Source organism: Anopheles cruzii, chromosome 3 (genome assembly GCF_943734635.1).
Source record: "Anopheles cruzii chromosome 3, idAnoCruzAS_RS32_06, whole genome shotgun sequence".
Taxonomy (NCBI): Eukaryota; Metazoa; Arthropoda; class Insecta; order Diptera; family Culicidae; genus Anopheles; species Anopheles cruzii.
This window is the reverse complement of record NC_069145.1, coordinates 14905281-14918762: the sequence shown is the minus strand read 5'-3', so window position 1 is coordinate 14918762 and position 13482 is coordinate 14905281. Positions and strand designations below refer to the sequence as shown.

The 13482-nt window shown below is 46.9% G+C and overlaps 2 protein-coding genes across 2 annotated transcripts in view; one reads left to right on the top strand and one right to left on the bottom strand.

Moving 5' to 3' along the window:
• LOC128275454 (amyloid-beta-like protein) overlaps window positions 1-274 on the bottom strand; it is a 67681-nt gene extending 67407 nt beyond the window's left edge. The window contains exon 1 of the mRNA XM_053013954.1: window positions 165-274. Within this exon, the coding sequence (XP_052869914.1) occupies window positions 165-233 (69 nt within the window). The 5' untranslated portion in view covers window positions 234-274. The remainder of the gene's footprint in view (window positions 1-164) is intronic.
• An 11902-nt stretch (window positions 275-12176) lies between these two features.
• On the top strand, window positions 12177-13185 carry LOC128272472 (MICOS complex subunit MIC27). The gene is made up of 3 exons (XM_053010290.1): window positions 12177-12244; window positions 12326-12649; window positions 12720-13185. Exons 2-3 carry the CDS (start codon window positions 12328-12330, stop codon window positions 13085-13087), a joined length of 690 nt encoding a protein of 229 aa, XP_052866250.1. The 5' UTR covers window positions 12177-12244; window positions 12326-12327; the 3' UTR covers window positions 13088-13185.
• The last annotated feature ends 297 nt before the right edge of the window (window positions 13186-13482 follow it).

Sequence of the window (13482 nt, the reverse complement as noted above, 5' to 3'; positions counted from 1 at the left end):
TACGGCGGTAGTTACTGTCTTAATTTATGGTATTGCCACCGAGGGTCATCGGAGACTTGCAGCTTTATGGGGGCTATTTTTACCCCATGTTGGAGTCGGCGCAGGCACAAAGAAAGCAAGGATCGTTTTCACGGTGCAATCTTAGCATCCTGACGGGTACCTACCTGAATTTGATGCGCGGAGCAGAGCACCACTAGGGCACACGCGAGCGCCACCGGCCAAATCGATACCATTCTGAACACTTTCTGTTTCGGCAACTCCGCCTGGAACTTTCCACTCGACTTCTGACTTCAGCAGATCCTTTGAGTTTTATCCAACTATGTTTTCGCGGCTTACGGCAGAAAGCCTCGCAACGGTCACTATGATTCACTCTCAGTTCACGGACACAAAAACACACACACGGTTTTACGCGACAAGCGAACAGTGCATACGATGCAACACGAGTGCAAACGTAGCGGACCACGAAGTTGTCCTGCTCGTGACTTTTAACACTTGTTTAACTTACTTCAGCTAAAATGGATCGATTTGTAGTCAGTGAAAAAGGTGGTTAGTATATCCTTGCGTTACTACGTTGTTTTGTCGTCGCATCCTGCGTTTACCCACACACACATACACACACATACAAGTACACTAACATCAGCACCTTTGAAATGCCGCATCCCGGTTGTGGAGCTATGCTATCCTGGCAAGAACAGAATACAACACAACAGATTCTGTGTGCTTCTCTATTTTCACGCCAATTCTTCTGAACGCATCCACCACAAACCATTTCACCAACGTTACGCAAACCAGCCCAAAAAGGTGACAGTAAGTGTCGCAGTAGCCCATAAAACATCAACAGAACCTGGTTGGTGGGCTAGCAAAAAGACGAGCAAAGGATGTATGGCAAATCCATGAACTAAATCTACTGGAACCCGTAGGATTTGGGGATCCGCATATCTTCCGAACCCAAAATAAATAGTGCAATGAAGCGTGTCACGGCGATGGCCGGGCCCAGCACACACGGGCACATCATGTTCGGCGCTGATGGCCTGGATCATGGAAGCGTTGAAATTGCAAAAATGGAACCCGATTCGATCACCGAACCCAAATCGAATGTAATCCAATATCTTAATCCCACCTTAATGGTGCACAATTCGGTTTTTGTTTCCACGGCCTCGGCGCACATACACTCTTACCGCTGCCCCGTAGTAATGGTGATTTAGGTTTTCCTTTTTTTTTGCTCCCGTTTCTGGCACGATCCGTTCCCGATATTCCCCCGGCCTTTGGACGTGCCACTGTCTAAATCGATAAAAATTACATCCACCTATTGGCCCGCTTTGTACAGGCGATTCTGCTGAACGTTTGTGTGTGTGTGTGTGTGTGTGTGGGAGTATGTGTGCACAAAAACAATCCCTAACCGCCGGATGGTGTCCGCCGCACCGGACTCGGCATTCGGGTGGACGGCGGCAAGCACCACGATTTGGGTCGATTGATATTAAATCCTTTCATGCCGTTATCCTTGGCGGGGGGCACAGAATAACCTGACTACACCCCCCCATGCACACACTGTGTGTCCTGACGTCCTGACGTCCTTCGTTCTGGTTCGGCGCTGCTCTCGCTCTCTCTCACACGCACACACACAAACACACAGCAGCTGTCTCGCTCTCTCGTGTTCGGTCTCTCTCTCAACTGCTGCGCATATACTCGTCACGTTCGTAGCATACACACGTATTTCGTACGCCAGGTTCCTTTGCCACACTTTTGCGCACGGAGTCAGCGGCTTACAAACGCACGCACACCTACACATGTACGCCAGCGTGCACACATTCGTGTATAAAACCACGCATACAGACACGCACACGCACACGATGGCGCAATGGCGCCGAGGAGTAGTAGCAGCAGTACTTTCCGACGATGATTCATGCAGCGCCTATCGATTTGTGTACTAAGAATGGCCGCACTACTCTGCTGCACAGCGTTCTAATAAGGAACGCATTATTTTGCCTGTACAAACAGTAGCTCTATTCGAGCACACACTCCGCGAACTGCAACCGCGACCGAACATCGCTAATGTCAAGTTAGGAACACTTTTGGCGTGTGTGTATGTGTGCTGTTGTTGTCCACTGATTTTGGAACAAGTCCGACCCGATAACTCCTGAGGATCTCCTGAATTCGAGTTGTTCTAATACAATAAACACCACACTCCGCGGGATTGTCACACTATCGCGAACTCCGGACCGGGTGCAGTTGTGCATTTGTCGCACGAACTGGTTCACCCTACCACCATCACACCATCGGCCTTTACCGTCAGCCGAGCCCCCAACACGGTGGACTAGTGGGACCACGTTTTGCAAACTTCCAAGTCTTCTGGCACGTAATTCACGGCGCAATCACGCAACGGACTTTGGGCCGTCTATCCGAGGGAAAGCTCTGCCATCAGTGCTGGAGCGTGCACAGTGACCAAAGTGGATGCTTCGAGAAAGTGATACCTGCGCTGGAGCCGACGACCACCACCTGCTGGGAACTGGGCAGCTATTTCCGATCTGACTGCGTACGGCACACGGCACCGAATCGAAACTGTCGCCGAACGGCGAAAACGGGATTTCTTCGGGATTCTGCTCGCGGCTCGCGGCCACTCGATGTAGCGCGAGAAGCAACGGTAAGAATGCGGCGAGAGAATGCGTCAACGGACGCGTGAGTATCTGTGGGAGAGAGGGTTAACGAAAGAGACCAATGGAGAGCAAGAGACGCCTCAGAAAGCTTCGATGACCGTACACGCCAAACGGGGACAGACTGACCGTTGCCGTCGTGCGTTTGGAGCCCGTTCGGCTGAGGTGAAAGTGTAAACCGGACCGGCCATTGGGGCGGCTCTCCCGTGTGTCGGCAGCACAACAAAGGTGTAACCATTGATCCGCTGCGGAGGACTCTGGTGGAGAACGAGCGGACAGCGTGGAACCGCGCCCGAGTCGACGGATGTGCCGATGCCCAATGCGCCCACCATGTGTTTTCATTTACAATCTCACGAATTAGTTTGAAAGTCGCTCTATTTGTTTCTATTTTCGGGATGGCTGCCGTATTGTAGTGTAGTTTTTCATACTATGAAACTTGCCTAACATGATGACACCAATTGGTTAAGCAATTGATTTGAAATACTTCCACAAAACCCAACATTTTCTTGGTTCGGTCCTAAGTGCAACGGCTTTGTTTGAATTTAAGGAACATAAGATAAGTGTATGATAAGGGTTTTGCTTAATTTTTTTATAGTTAAGTAACAAATATTTTTCTAGTAAAAGGCTCGGTTGGTTTTATCGATTATTCCAAGTAAATCTACATTTTTTCGATAAAACTTTGTTTCCATTTTTTACCTTCAAGGCTCTTGAACAATGTTTGGTACATCGTTTCACTCGGGTGGTGGAAATCCTGTGGCAGTGGGAAATGCTGATGAGTCACAAACCCACTGCCCCGAGCATTGGAGGACCTTTTTGCGAGAGGCTCCGAAGGAAGAATTAAGAGAAGAATTCTGGCACCAAAGAGAGAATGAGAGAGCGAGAAAGACTCTCGCGATCCGCAAGGAGCGCAAGGATGGCCAGAGCATAGAGCATGAAATTTCGAAACTCTAGCATAAGGGCATGCGCACGGGCGTCGGTTGCGTTATGGCGATTCCATTTTATTTCCATGTGTTCTACGCCGCTCTCGGCTTCGGGTTTTCCTTGTTTCCCAGGAGCGCCCTCTCGCTGGTTCCCGGTTCTGCCGGAAAACTCCATCGACGTTTTCGTCGCCCTTTTCCCTTTGTGCTTTTCGTTTTCTTCCTGTGCCCAAACGGAGCACTTCCGTTGGTCTTCGTTGCCGTCGACCCATCGCCACGGTGCGGAGAATTCGCCGACGCCGACCAATGCGGCCATCAGGATACGATTATGATAAGCTTTAGCGCGTGGCTTCGCATCGGAACCGGACTCGAACGCTCGCTGGCATATGGAATATGCGTGCGAGACGCTCGGTTCGCTTCCTGCGAAACCGGATGAAGCCATCTCCCGAGGGGTGTTTTGGTTGGTGGAAACTTTTGCTTCAAGTCCAACACAATGGCCGTCGTTTTGCGAGCAAAAAGGAACCGTACAAATAACGCTGAAACCCGCGGTCTTATCTGAACGCGCTATATGGAACTGCTTGTCTAGCTATAAAAGACTCTGGTAGACCATAAAACAGCACAGTTCTCGTTGTTTCTGGACTCGCTCGCTGGAGTTGGCGGACCGGGCTCGAGGTGAGAGTCGCCAAAGCATCGGGCAAATATCGATATAACACTACACACTGCAAGCCCCACTGACGTCGTCCTCGGCGTGGTCGATCGTGCACGGAATACGGAATGGATGTCGAAACGTCCGTGGGATCCGCCGGCGGAACTAGAAAAGGGGGTTGGGCATGGCCCACTGGCGAACGTTGGGGCGAACTTAATGTGGCGAAGCTACAGCAATACTACCCCCAGGGCGCTTATGCCGTATTGAAAGGATTTGTCAGGAAATTGAACCCAACAGACAACCTCCAGCTCTGGCTCTGGTCACCGGGGCCACCGGGGTGGTGGTTTGCAGTAAATAAAACCGAACGCCTTTATGGTCACCCGAGCCTCGACGTCATGTATCGATTCCCGTGCCGTGCCACGACCTTCGGATCCGTTCGAACCCGTCCTGTTTGATTCGGTTGGTTTGTTGTAGCCAACAAACAAATCGCCCATTTGCCTGTGGCAAGGACTCACCGAGGACGGGTGGCGTTCCGACCCGCGCCCGAGGAGTAACTTAATTTAAACTTCAGCTGATACCCAAGGTGGTGGGTGACTGGTGGGATTTGGGTAGCGCTATCGGCACCCCGATGGCGAAGAAGTCATCCCGACACAATCCTGTCAGGACCCAGCACAACACCCGGAAACGAACAAACGGTGTCGCCGTGTATCGCCCTCGGCGCGGAGCTGGCCCCGGAAGGAGCCAGGAAAATGCTAATGTAGCCTCGGCTATAATTATAACACGCTCCTCGCAAGGCGATTGGGTCGATGGGGCACCGGTGGAATACGAAATGTACTCCCGGAACTATCCCGACAGGCCGCACCGGCGCTAAGCTCCGATCGTGGGCTTTCGCTTTTTCTACTATTTGGCTACCTAACTAATGGTTTTGAGAGGGACAATAATTACTCCAACAATGCGCACGTTACGTTTACTCGAGCAGGGCATAATTATGTCGAATCATGTTATCGGAGAAGGAGATTTTTGTACCCTGTGACTGGCAGCTTTGATTTGGAGCTCCGCGACCTATTTAGGATGACTGGCAACGGTTTGGTTTCTACTCTTAATTAAGTTCCATTCCAAAGCATAAGCCCAAAAAGAAGACTTTCATTACTGAAATTTCAAATCCACTCCTAATCCTGCCACCGTCCGACGTGTAGTTACCGATCTGCAAAGTGTCACTTACAATTTGGTACCCAATAATACTAAATTTTATGTTGTTAATACTGGTCCACCAATTAAAGGGACACATCTGTCGTTGGAACAAATTTTCTCCAAATTAGTTATTTCGAATGATTTTCATTAGTCGGTTCCCACATACAATATTCTTCATCTTGATATAGCTCAAGCGCTTCTCTTTTGAGAAAATAGTTGAAGAAATGGTGAATGTAAAAAATGCCAAACTGAAATAAACATTATAAAGATCATCCGTATTCCAACTCAAACACGGATGAGCCACGAAATTCAGCAACAAACTACTTTTGAAACAATACAACCCCATATAGTAAGGGAAAAGGAAACCAGAAAACGTTATAAAATGTTTTTCCACAACTTAGAGCTCGTCCGACTCTTAAACCAGACTAGACAACCCGTGCATACTTCCTCCACTGGCAACGTTTCGACATGTTCCACAAATCATGCCATGTCTCTTTAGAGATTGCTTTTTTCTCTTCCAGCTACTTCGTCGTCCAGACGCTAGCACTGTGATCGATAGCCACACAGTCCGCAACCATCCCGACGCCAAGACCAGCCAGCACCATACACAAAACCTGCCAAATCATAACTCCCAGACCAGACCGGTAGCAGGAAGCTTAGCAGAAGCTAGGCGGGAAGTAGACATAAAGCACGTTGATGGCTTTTTACGGAAAAGGATACAGACACAGAGCGAAAGCGTGGCAGAGAGACAGACTGTTGTTTGCCTTGCAGTTTGAGCCAGTTATTAACTTGACGATAGCTTTCCACAGACGCACACGTAGTCTGGGTTTTGCAGCTGGAAAACTTTGTAGAGCGTCACTCGAAGCTCAATTTATTAGCGATTTCTTTGGCCCACCCAGCAACGGTGCTGCAGAGTCACCCGCCCGCGAATTCGAAACTAAATCCGAATGGATGATTTCTATTGATTGCTAGCCTTCCCAAAGATTTACGGCGGTTTATGTTAATTGGATTCAAATAAGGTAATGTTTCGAATGTTTCAACCAAAAGCTGGGTGACTTACAGCACCATCCGGATTGGGCGTTGGCAGGCATCACTGGCATCACCATTCCTGCAATCCTGTCCGTTCTCCACCCGGCTGAGGCTCTGCGGGGAACCGGGTGTCGTTGGACTAAGCGGAAGCGGATTAAGTTTGACGTTAGCCATTCGAACCGACCTCCCACAAGCTGTCGATGACTCAGTACAAAAGCCACCTTACTCTTTCTTCCAAAAATAACTGGAATTTTGAGCAACCTTAGCGGTCCTTTTGCAGATTTCAATTCGACTGTCTTGTCATTTGACAGCACACCCATCCGATTCCACGCACGCACATCGCATTTTTTATTGTACTTTGTGGGAGCAAAGTTCCGAGTGAGCGAACCTCAAGTTTGGCAATCAACTTTGGTGTTTCGAGTAACTTTTTGAGCCACTCTCGAGGACCAGGCGCAACATGTCGTCAGTCCAAGTGCGAAAACTCAGCCACATGCTGGGAAAGCGAAAAGCAAAAACAGTCTAACAACTCTCAGCCATGCAAGCCAGTTGGCCTCTCACGTCTGTGTGTGCGCTTTGATGCGTTCAAGGTGAAGTGTAAAACATCCTGGAGCCAGCTCCCAGATTTTGAAGCACGCATCTAGCCCCGTTACGGTATAATTAACGAAAGTCACGCCAGGTGTTTGTGTGTCGGCGTTAGTTAACCTTCATGGAGACAAGGTGTCCGGTTCTATGGTGTCACTTATGCTTACATCTGTTCTTTTTTTATTTTGTGTGCTAATGTTGTACCTGTCGTCCTGTTTCTAGATCTTCTAGTTTCTGTTTTCAACGTCACATAAACAATACATAAGAAACAAAACTGAACAGAGACTCAACTCAAAATACTCAACTTGATTCAACCGACCTACTTCAGTTACAATCTTCAAAGACGTCCAAACCATCTACTCTCCATATCCTTGCATTCTGTTGCATAGAGTACCAAACTATTGAATCATTGTCTTCCTGTCGATCCTCGTCAGGACACCAGGACATTGCCGGGGCAAAAACCGGAACCTCTGATGCTGACAATTGCCGGGAGCGTAAATTGGGTTCGGAACTTTTTACTTCCCGCGTGTCCGCCAGCACCACCACCTATCGGAGAGTTTACTCTGTCCCCACACACCAATCATATGTGTCGTTGACCGACCATTGTGGCTGACTCGACGCCCCATCAGTGCTTCTTGCGCCAGCCTGCGGCAGTACTTTCAGCAACATGAAAAGATAGTTATCTTCGTCACGCTGCGAGCATATTTCATCCGAAGGAAAATGTCTTGGAGCGACCCGTCGTCGCCACCATCGTCGACATATCTTCTGTGACCTCGACGGCCAGTGCAAGAGACAGAGATAGAGAACTTTCGTTGCCGTTGTTCTGTGTTCTGAAAGGGGTTCACTCGAACGCTGTCGAGGATGGTTGAGTTGCACCAACGGAATGGAATGGAACCATCGGAGCGGTTTGCTATGCAGTTCCGTCCGTCCATTTGTTACGGCCCTCGGCCACGGCATCTTTGGGCGCTTTAGATGTCTGCCCTATAAAAGTGCTGTGGCCATGTCTTGACCACTCAGCCGGGTATTTCCGGGACCAAACGTGGCCCCAGCTTCCGGGTGTCAGTCGCCGGGCGGGACAGCGAGCGTACGCAATAATGGGACACAAATACGGGTACATGCCGTCGCCGTCATCCTAATTGCCGCCGTGATACGTGCTGGCATTTCGCTTTTATTTCATTTCATCCACACTTTAGTCCACGCCATCGCTCTCTCTCTCTCTCTCTCTCTTGCTCTCTGGCTGGCGGGCTTGATGGGGTCGCCGCGAGAGTTCGATTCGATTTGCGAGTCCATTTGGTGTCCTGATGTCTGCCCCGGGACAGAATACACCGGGGCTGGACTATTTTATGTTTCGGATTTTTAATTCAATTTTCTAATGGAAAACCAGGCCCAGCCGAGACCTGCCTAGCGTTTGGTCCATTTCGTGCATTAGCCCACGAGGCCCGCATCTCGGAGCTCGTGACACGGTTCCCAGTTCCCGCAGAACGGGGCCAGCAATGTGCAATATGGCGCTGGAATTGCTTCGATAACGATGGAATTGGGGTTTTTATTTGCAACGTGCCCTCTTGCGTTCCGGCAGCGCGATAACGGTATTATGTGCGCTCGAACTTAATCTTCTCTATTTATGGGGCGCGCGATGCTCCCGCTCCGATGCTCCGATGCTGGGTGGCTGGGTGGCTCTAAATAATGTTCTAATGAAATAAGGAAGGCTTTTCCGAATCTTTCCGAATTGCGAAACAAACAAATTGAACTAATAAAATCCCGTATAAACAGTACAAAAGATGAAGAAAAATTAGGAGAATTACTATGATTTGAAATGTTGTGAAAGTTCGAGCATCAGGAAGAACAATACGACTTGTCAAGCCGCTGAAAAAGAACCCCAATCTTGACACGGGTGGTTTGTTTTGTTTTTGCAAAAGTTTTTTTGTTTCTTTATTTGGAATTTGTATCTTACTATAAGCAAGGAATTGTTAGAAAATATGTTAATAAACAATCAAATTGTATTAGCTTCTATCAACTGGTTTTGCTAAGTGCATAACATTTTTACATATCCTAGCTTACAATGATGCTGACGCTTGATGATGATGCCGGGTTTCGTACACACCGTTTGTTCCGTGGCTGATGCTACGTGGCTACATGGTAAGAGGCTGTGAGGATATTCGGTAATAATGTTGCTCAACAGTTGTATTACTTTTACTCTTGATCCGGGACCCTTGGCCCGCTGGTATGTCCCCCGTTTGTTCTACGTGCATATGTACGTGTTCGTTTAAGGTAGGTTGTTGGGTGGTAGGTAGGTAGGACTGTTAGGTAGGTTTCGTATGCGATTAATGATATTTATACGTGATGCTCTCGACAATGTGGTGCGCGAGTGTGATGACTGTATATGTTTTGTATTATATCGTAACGATAGTTGTTATTGATTTGTGTTTACGTTTATAATAGTTGTTTGTTAGTAGATTATTCATTGTGTCCACTGTCCTTCCTTTCCTCCTTTCGGCGGCTTTCCGTATGTATATGTTTGTATGTTTCTGTGCGCATGAATGGAAAACAACAAGTCTTTTAATAGTTTGTTCACCCGTGTCGAGGCCGCCCAACAAACGTACCGCACTACGGGTACATGTACATCGAATCCAAAAAACAATAGTAATACTTAACGAACGAATATCGTCTTTTTCGCTTCCTACTTGTTTCTACTCTCGATCGGATTTTGTTTGGCGTTTGTATTGTTTTCTTTTTTACTGCTTTTTTTTATTGTTTACCGCGTAAAACTGCCTAATCTGGAAAAACCATTCTACTCGGAACGGAAACACCTGGAACCACCTAGTGTTCGACAGGAACGAACTTAGAACGTGGAACGCAGATAAAGGTCTCAGTTTGAATACTTTTAGAACGAACGGTGTGACCGGAAGTGGCGCCAGTGGCACAACACTCCTAAAATCGATCGATTGATTGAATGATTGGCGGGAGAAATTGTGTGTGTTTGTGTGCGTGCGTGTGTGTGTGTGTGTTGGTTGGGGAATAGACAGACAGAGAAAGAGATACAGAGAGCGAGAGAGACAGCGGTTCGGAACCGGAACGGGAATCGAAAACGGAACGGACGGACCTTCCGCCTCAGAGACGCGCCTAGAGACGATAACTTTGTATAGAGCTATATGACGACAATACATTTGCGATTTTTTGTTTGGTTTTGGATACACACAGTGACGACTCGATTTTAGGAATAGAAATATAGTCGAGATTTAGAGATTAGGGTTTAGCTTTGCTTGATTTACATGACCTCTCTCACTTTCTGTGTTCCATTATTTCTGTTTTTTTCTTCTTTGGGTCTCTCCAAACCGCTGGCCCAGTGCTGTGGGTCACTTACTCACTACAATTAGTGCATCCATTCCTTTCCTGTATCTACTCTTCATGTGAAGATTGCCTTCCACTTTCTGCTTGATAAGATTACGTTTCATATTAGTTGGATAGAGTGTGCTTTGTCATTTTTTTTGTTTACTTTTCACCTTCCTTTTTGCACGAATAGTTATAACGAATTATTATTTGTTCGGTCCACGCAACACTGACAAGTTTGTTTTTGTTTTCTTTTGTTTGTTGGTTTGTCTTATTTGTTTAACTTTTGCCATTTTAACCCTGAGCTGCAATCTCCTGCCGTGCCTCCGACTTTAGCTTGACGAACTCCTTCGCGATCTCGTCGTTATTTCGCTGCGACAGGATGCGCAGGATGGTCCAGCCCGTCTCGTCCATGTAGATGCGCTTCTGCAGCGGTAGCCAGCAGGCGAAGGAACTTTGCTGTAATTTCGCAACGCGTCAACAAAGCAGAACAAAAATGGCGATTAGTTTCAGACCGGTGCTGCCATCATTTCTTGGCCGTGCCAGGAGCAGATGGGCTAGATTTGCTTTAAATTGATACATTCATTTGCCCAGCCCCATCTTATGTCTAAGCTAATTATCATCACATCTACATTCTGTCCGTACACTCGCACACATTCACACAGAACTCATGACGCGTTGGAACGTGGAGCTGAAATGATACAACTTTTAAGTTAACTGCAACACACGACGACAAATGGCCGAGATGTGGTTCAATAACTGTTTTGTAACCATAATCTGCTGGCTACGAATGATCTACAAACGCCCTACTTCCCTCAGGAGAATCGATTTCATCCTTCTGTGATGACCTTCTGTGATGCTGGTCGAGCATGCCGAACAATTTAGCTTCTGTACAGAAGCTTCACTGCCTGCGAAAGAAGTGCACTGCGAAAGAAGTGCACTGCGAAAGAAGTGCACTGCGTTAGCGATTGTTCAGCCAACCATAGCCTAAACCGACTAACCGAAATGAAAAACTGTTTCTTACTGCGAATTAACTCACGTTAACGTGCTTTTAGGGCAGCGATATTTGTTACTCTCACGGGCTATGACTTGTGTTGATGTGGTATGTCCATATCGGAAAAATCGATCGATCAGAGCTCTCTGAGCTCATGCGCACTTGAAGCTTTGGAAAAAAAGCTTCATTTGTCTCGTTGTTTTGACGCTGTTTGAAGGGAATCTCGTTTGTGTCTGTTTAGGAGCCCATTTGAAAGGAGCCATTCCCGTGCTTTGGAAGCAATATATGGCGATGAACGTTACCTCCAACAAGAAAAAGCATTCATAAACTATTCGGTGCTACTGTTTACAAGTTCATTTAAATAGAGAGAGTTAAATTTACCCAAAGAAATAAAACACATCGGATATTTACATTATTTTACCGATTGAGTAAATTCAAAATTATTTTTAAAAATTGGGACACAATCAGCATTTCAACTGTTGATTTGAAAGTAGTTAGTGGTGAAGCTGCCATTGAAATACTTCACCTATCTAAACCCTATACTGAAATATTTCGACCAGGCGTGGAATCAAACGTCAAATCGGGAAGTTTTTTGTTTTTGTTTTTCAGCGAGATTGGCTATATTTTGCATAAGCTAGATTAGCCGTACTTTACATGAGCAGGTTTGGCCATATTTTGTTTGAGCTAGATTAGCGCATTTTTTTGTTTGTTCCGTAAACAAATTATCGTCATGAAATATTTCACGAGTAAGGAATTTCATCGTTTCAATGTTGATCTAGATTTTGTGCAATCGAATTGAACGCACTTTTTGACGTATTATTTTTGTAAACAAACCACCACTTGTCTTGTCCATTTCATTCTGTTGTTGGTTGGTGGTTGTTGGTGAAAATTATATAATTTTGTGACCGTAAGTTCAATCTATTGTTTAGTGAAACGGTTGAATCCGTGTCCCATTAGTGTATTCCATAATTTGCTTTTCATTCTTCAGCAATGATCCGGAACGTGAGCAGGAAAACAATGCCGGTTCTGCTCGGCGCTACGGCTGTGGCGAGTTCCGATTCGAAGAAACCACCGGCCACCGAAAACAAACTGGTCTGCAAACCATCTGATCTGCCAATGTATCGTTCGCTGACACAGAAAATAGCTTGTGAGTGTCAGCACAAGAAGGAGGACAAAACTTCCGGTTCGGTGGGTGTCATTGAGGAGAGTTTCCGGTCGGTGCGCATCCAAGTGCAGGAAGCCTCGAAGGTAGTCACCGATCAGAAAAAGCAACTAGTCACCCTTTACGAGGATGGAAAGAAACAAACAAAGTGTACGTGATCCGGATCGGGCCCGTAAAATCATCCAAGCACTAATCTCGGTAATAACATCGCTTTTTACAGTCGTCCACGATTATCTGAACCAGGAGGACAACACGATGCCCCGGGTCGGTGCCATTGCCATCGGTGGTCTGGCGGGTCTGATTTTCGGTCTTCGCGGAGGCTTCTTCAAGCGCGTGATTTACACCTCGATCGGCGCCGGTGGTGTTGCGTCCGTGTGCTACCCGCAGGAGGCAGAAATGTACGCTCAGCATGGACTAGTCGAGGCGAAAAAGTATGCAACGATTGGCTACAACTTCGTGTACGGCGTCAAACCCGGCGACAAGCAGCTGGAACTGCCCAAGATTCCAACGAACCTGGGTGACCTGAAGGACAGTGTATCCGGATTGGCAAAGTCGGCGTACGACGCAGTATTCCCGGAGAAAAAGTAAACTAATGGCAGCGTTTTGTGGTGAGCGGCGTAACATAACAAAATTGTTATCGTTTCCATCGTTAATGTGAAATACAATACCGGTACATTGTAGATGAAGCTCTCCCAATGCGTTTTACTTACTCTTAGAAAATTACAAAACAGTTCCTCTGGTGTAGGCCAACGGCAACCAAACGTAAATGCTGTAGAATAACGTTTTCAATCCAATCTGCACGAAAGCTTCAAATAAACCATCGCAAAAAAAGGACATATTTTATTTCTATTCTTTTATATACCGCAATGTTGAGTGAGCAAGATTTGTGCCGCATTCAAATACTTGCTTAAAATGCTCGCTTGATAATTAACTAGTTACTGAACTGAGAAATTCAACAAGACAGCATAGCAGAGTCTGCGCCT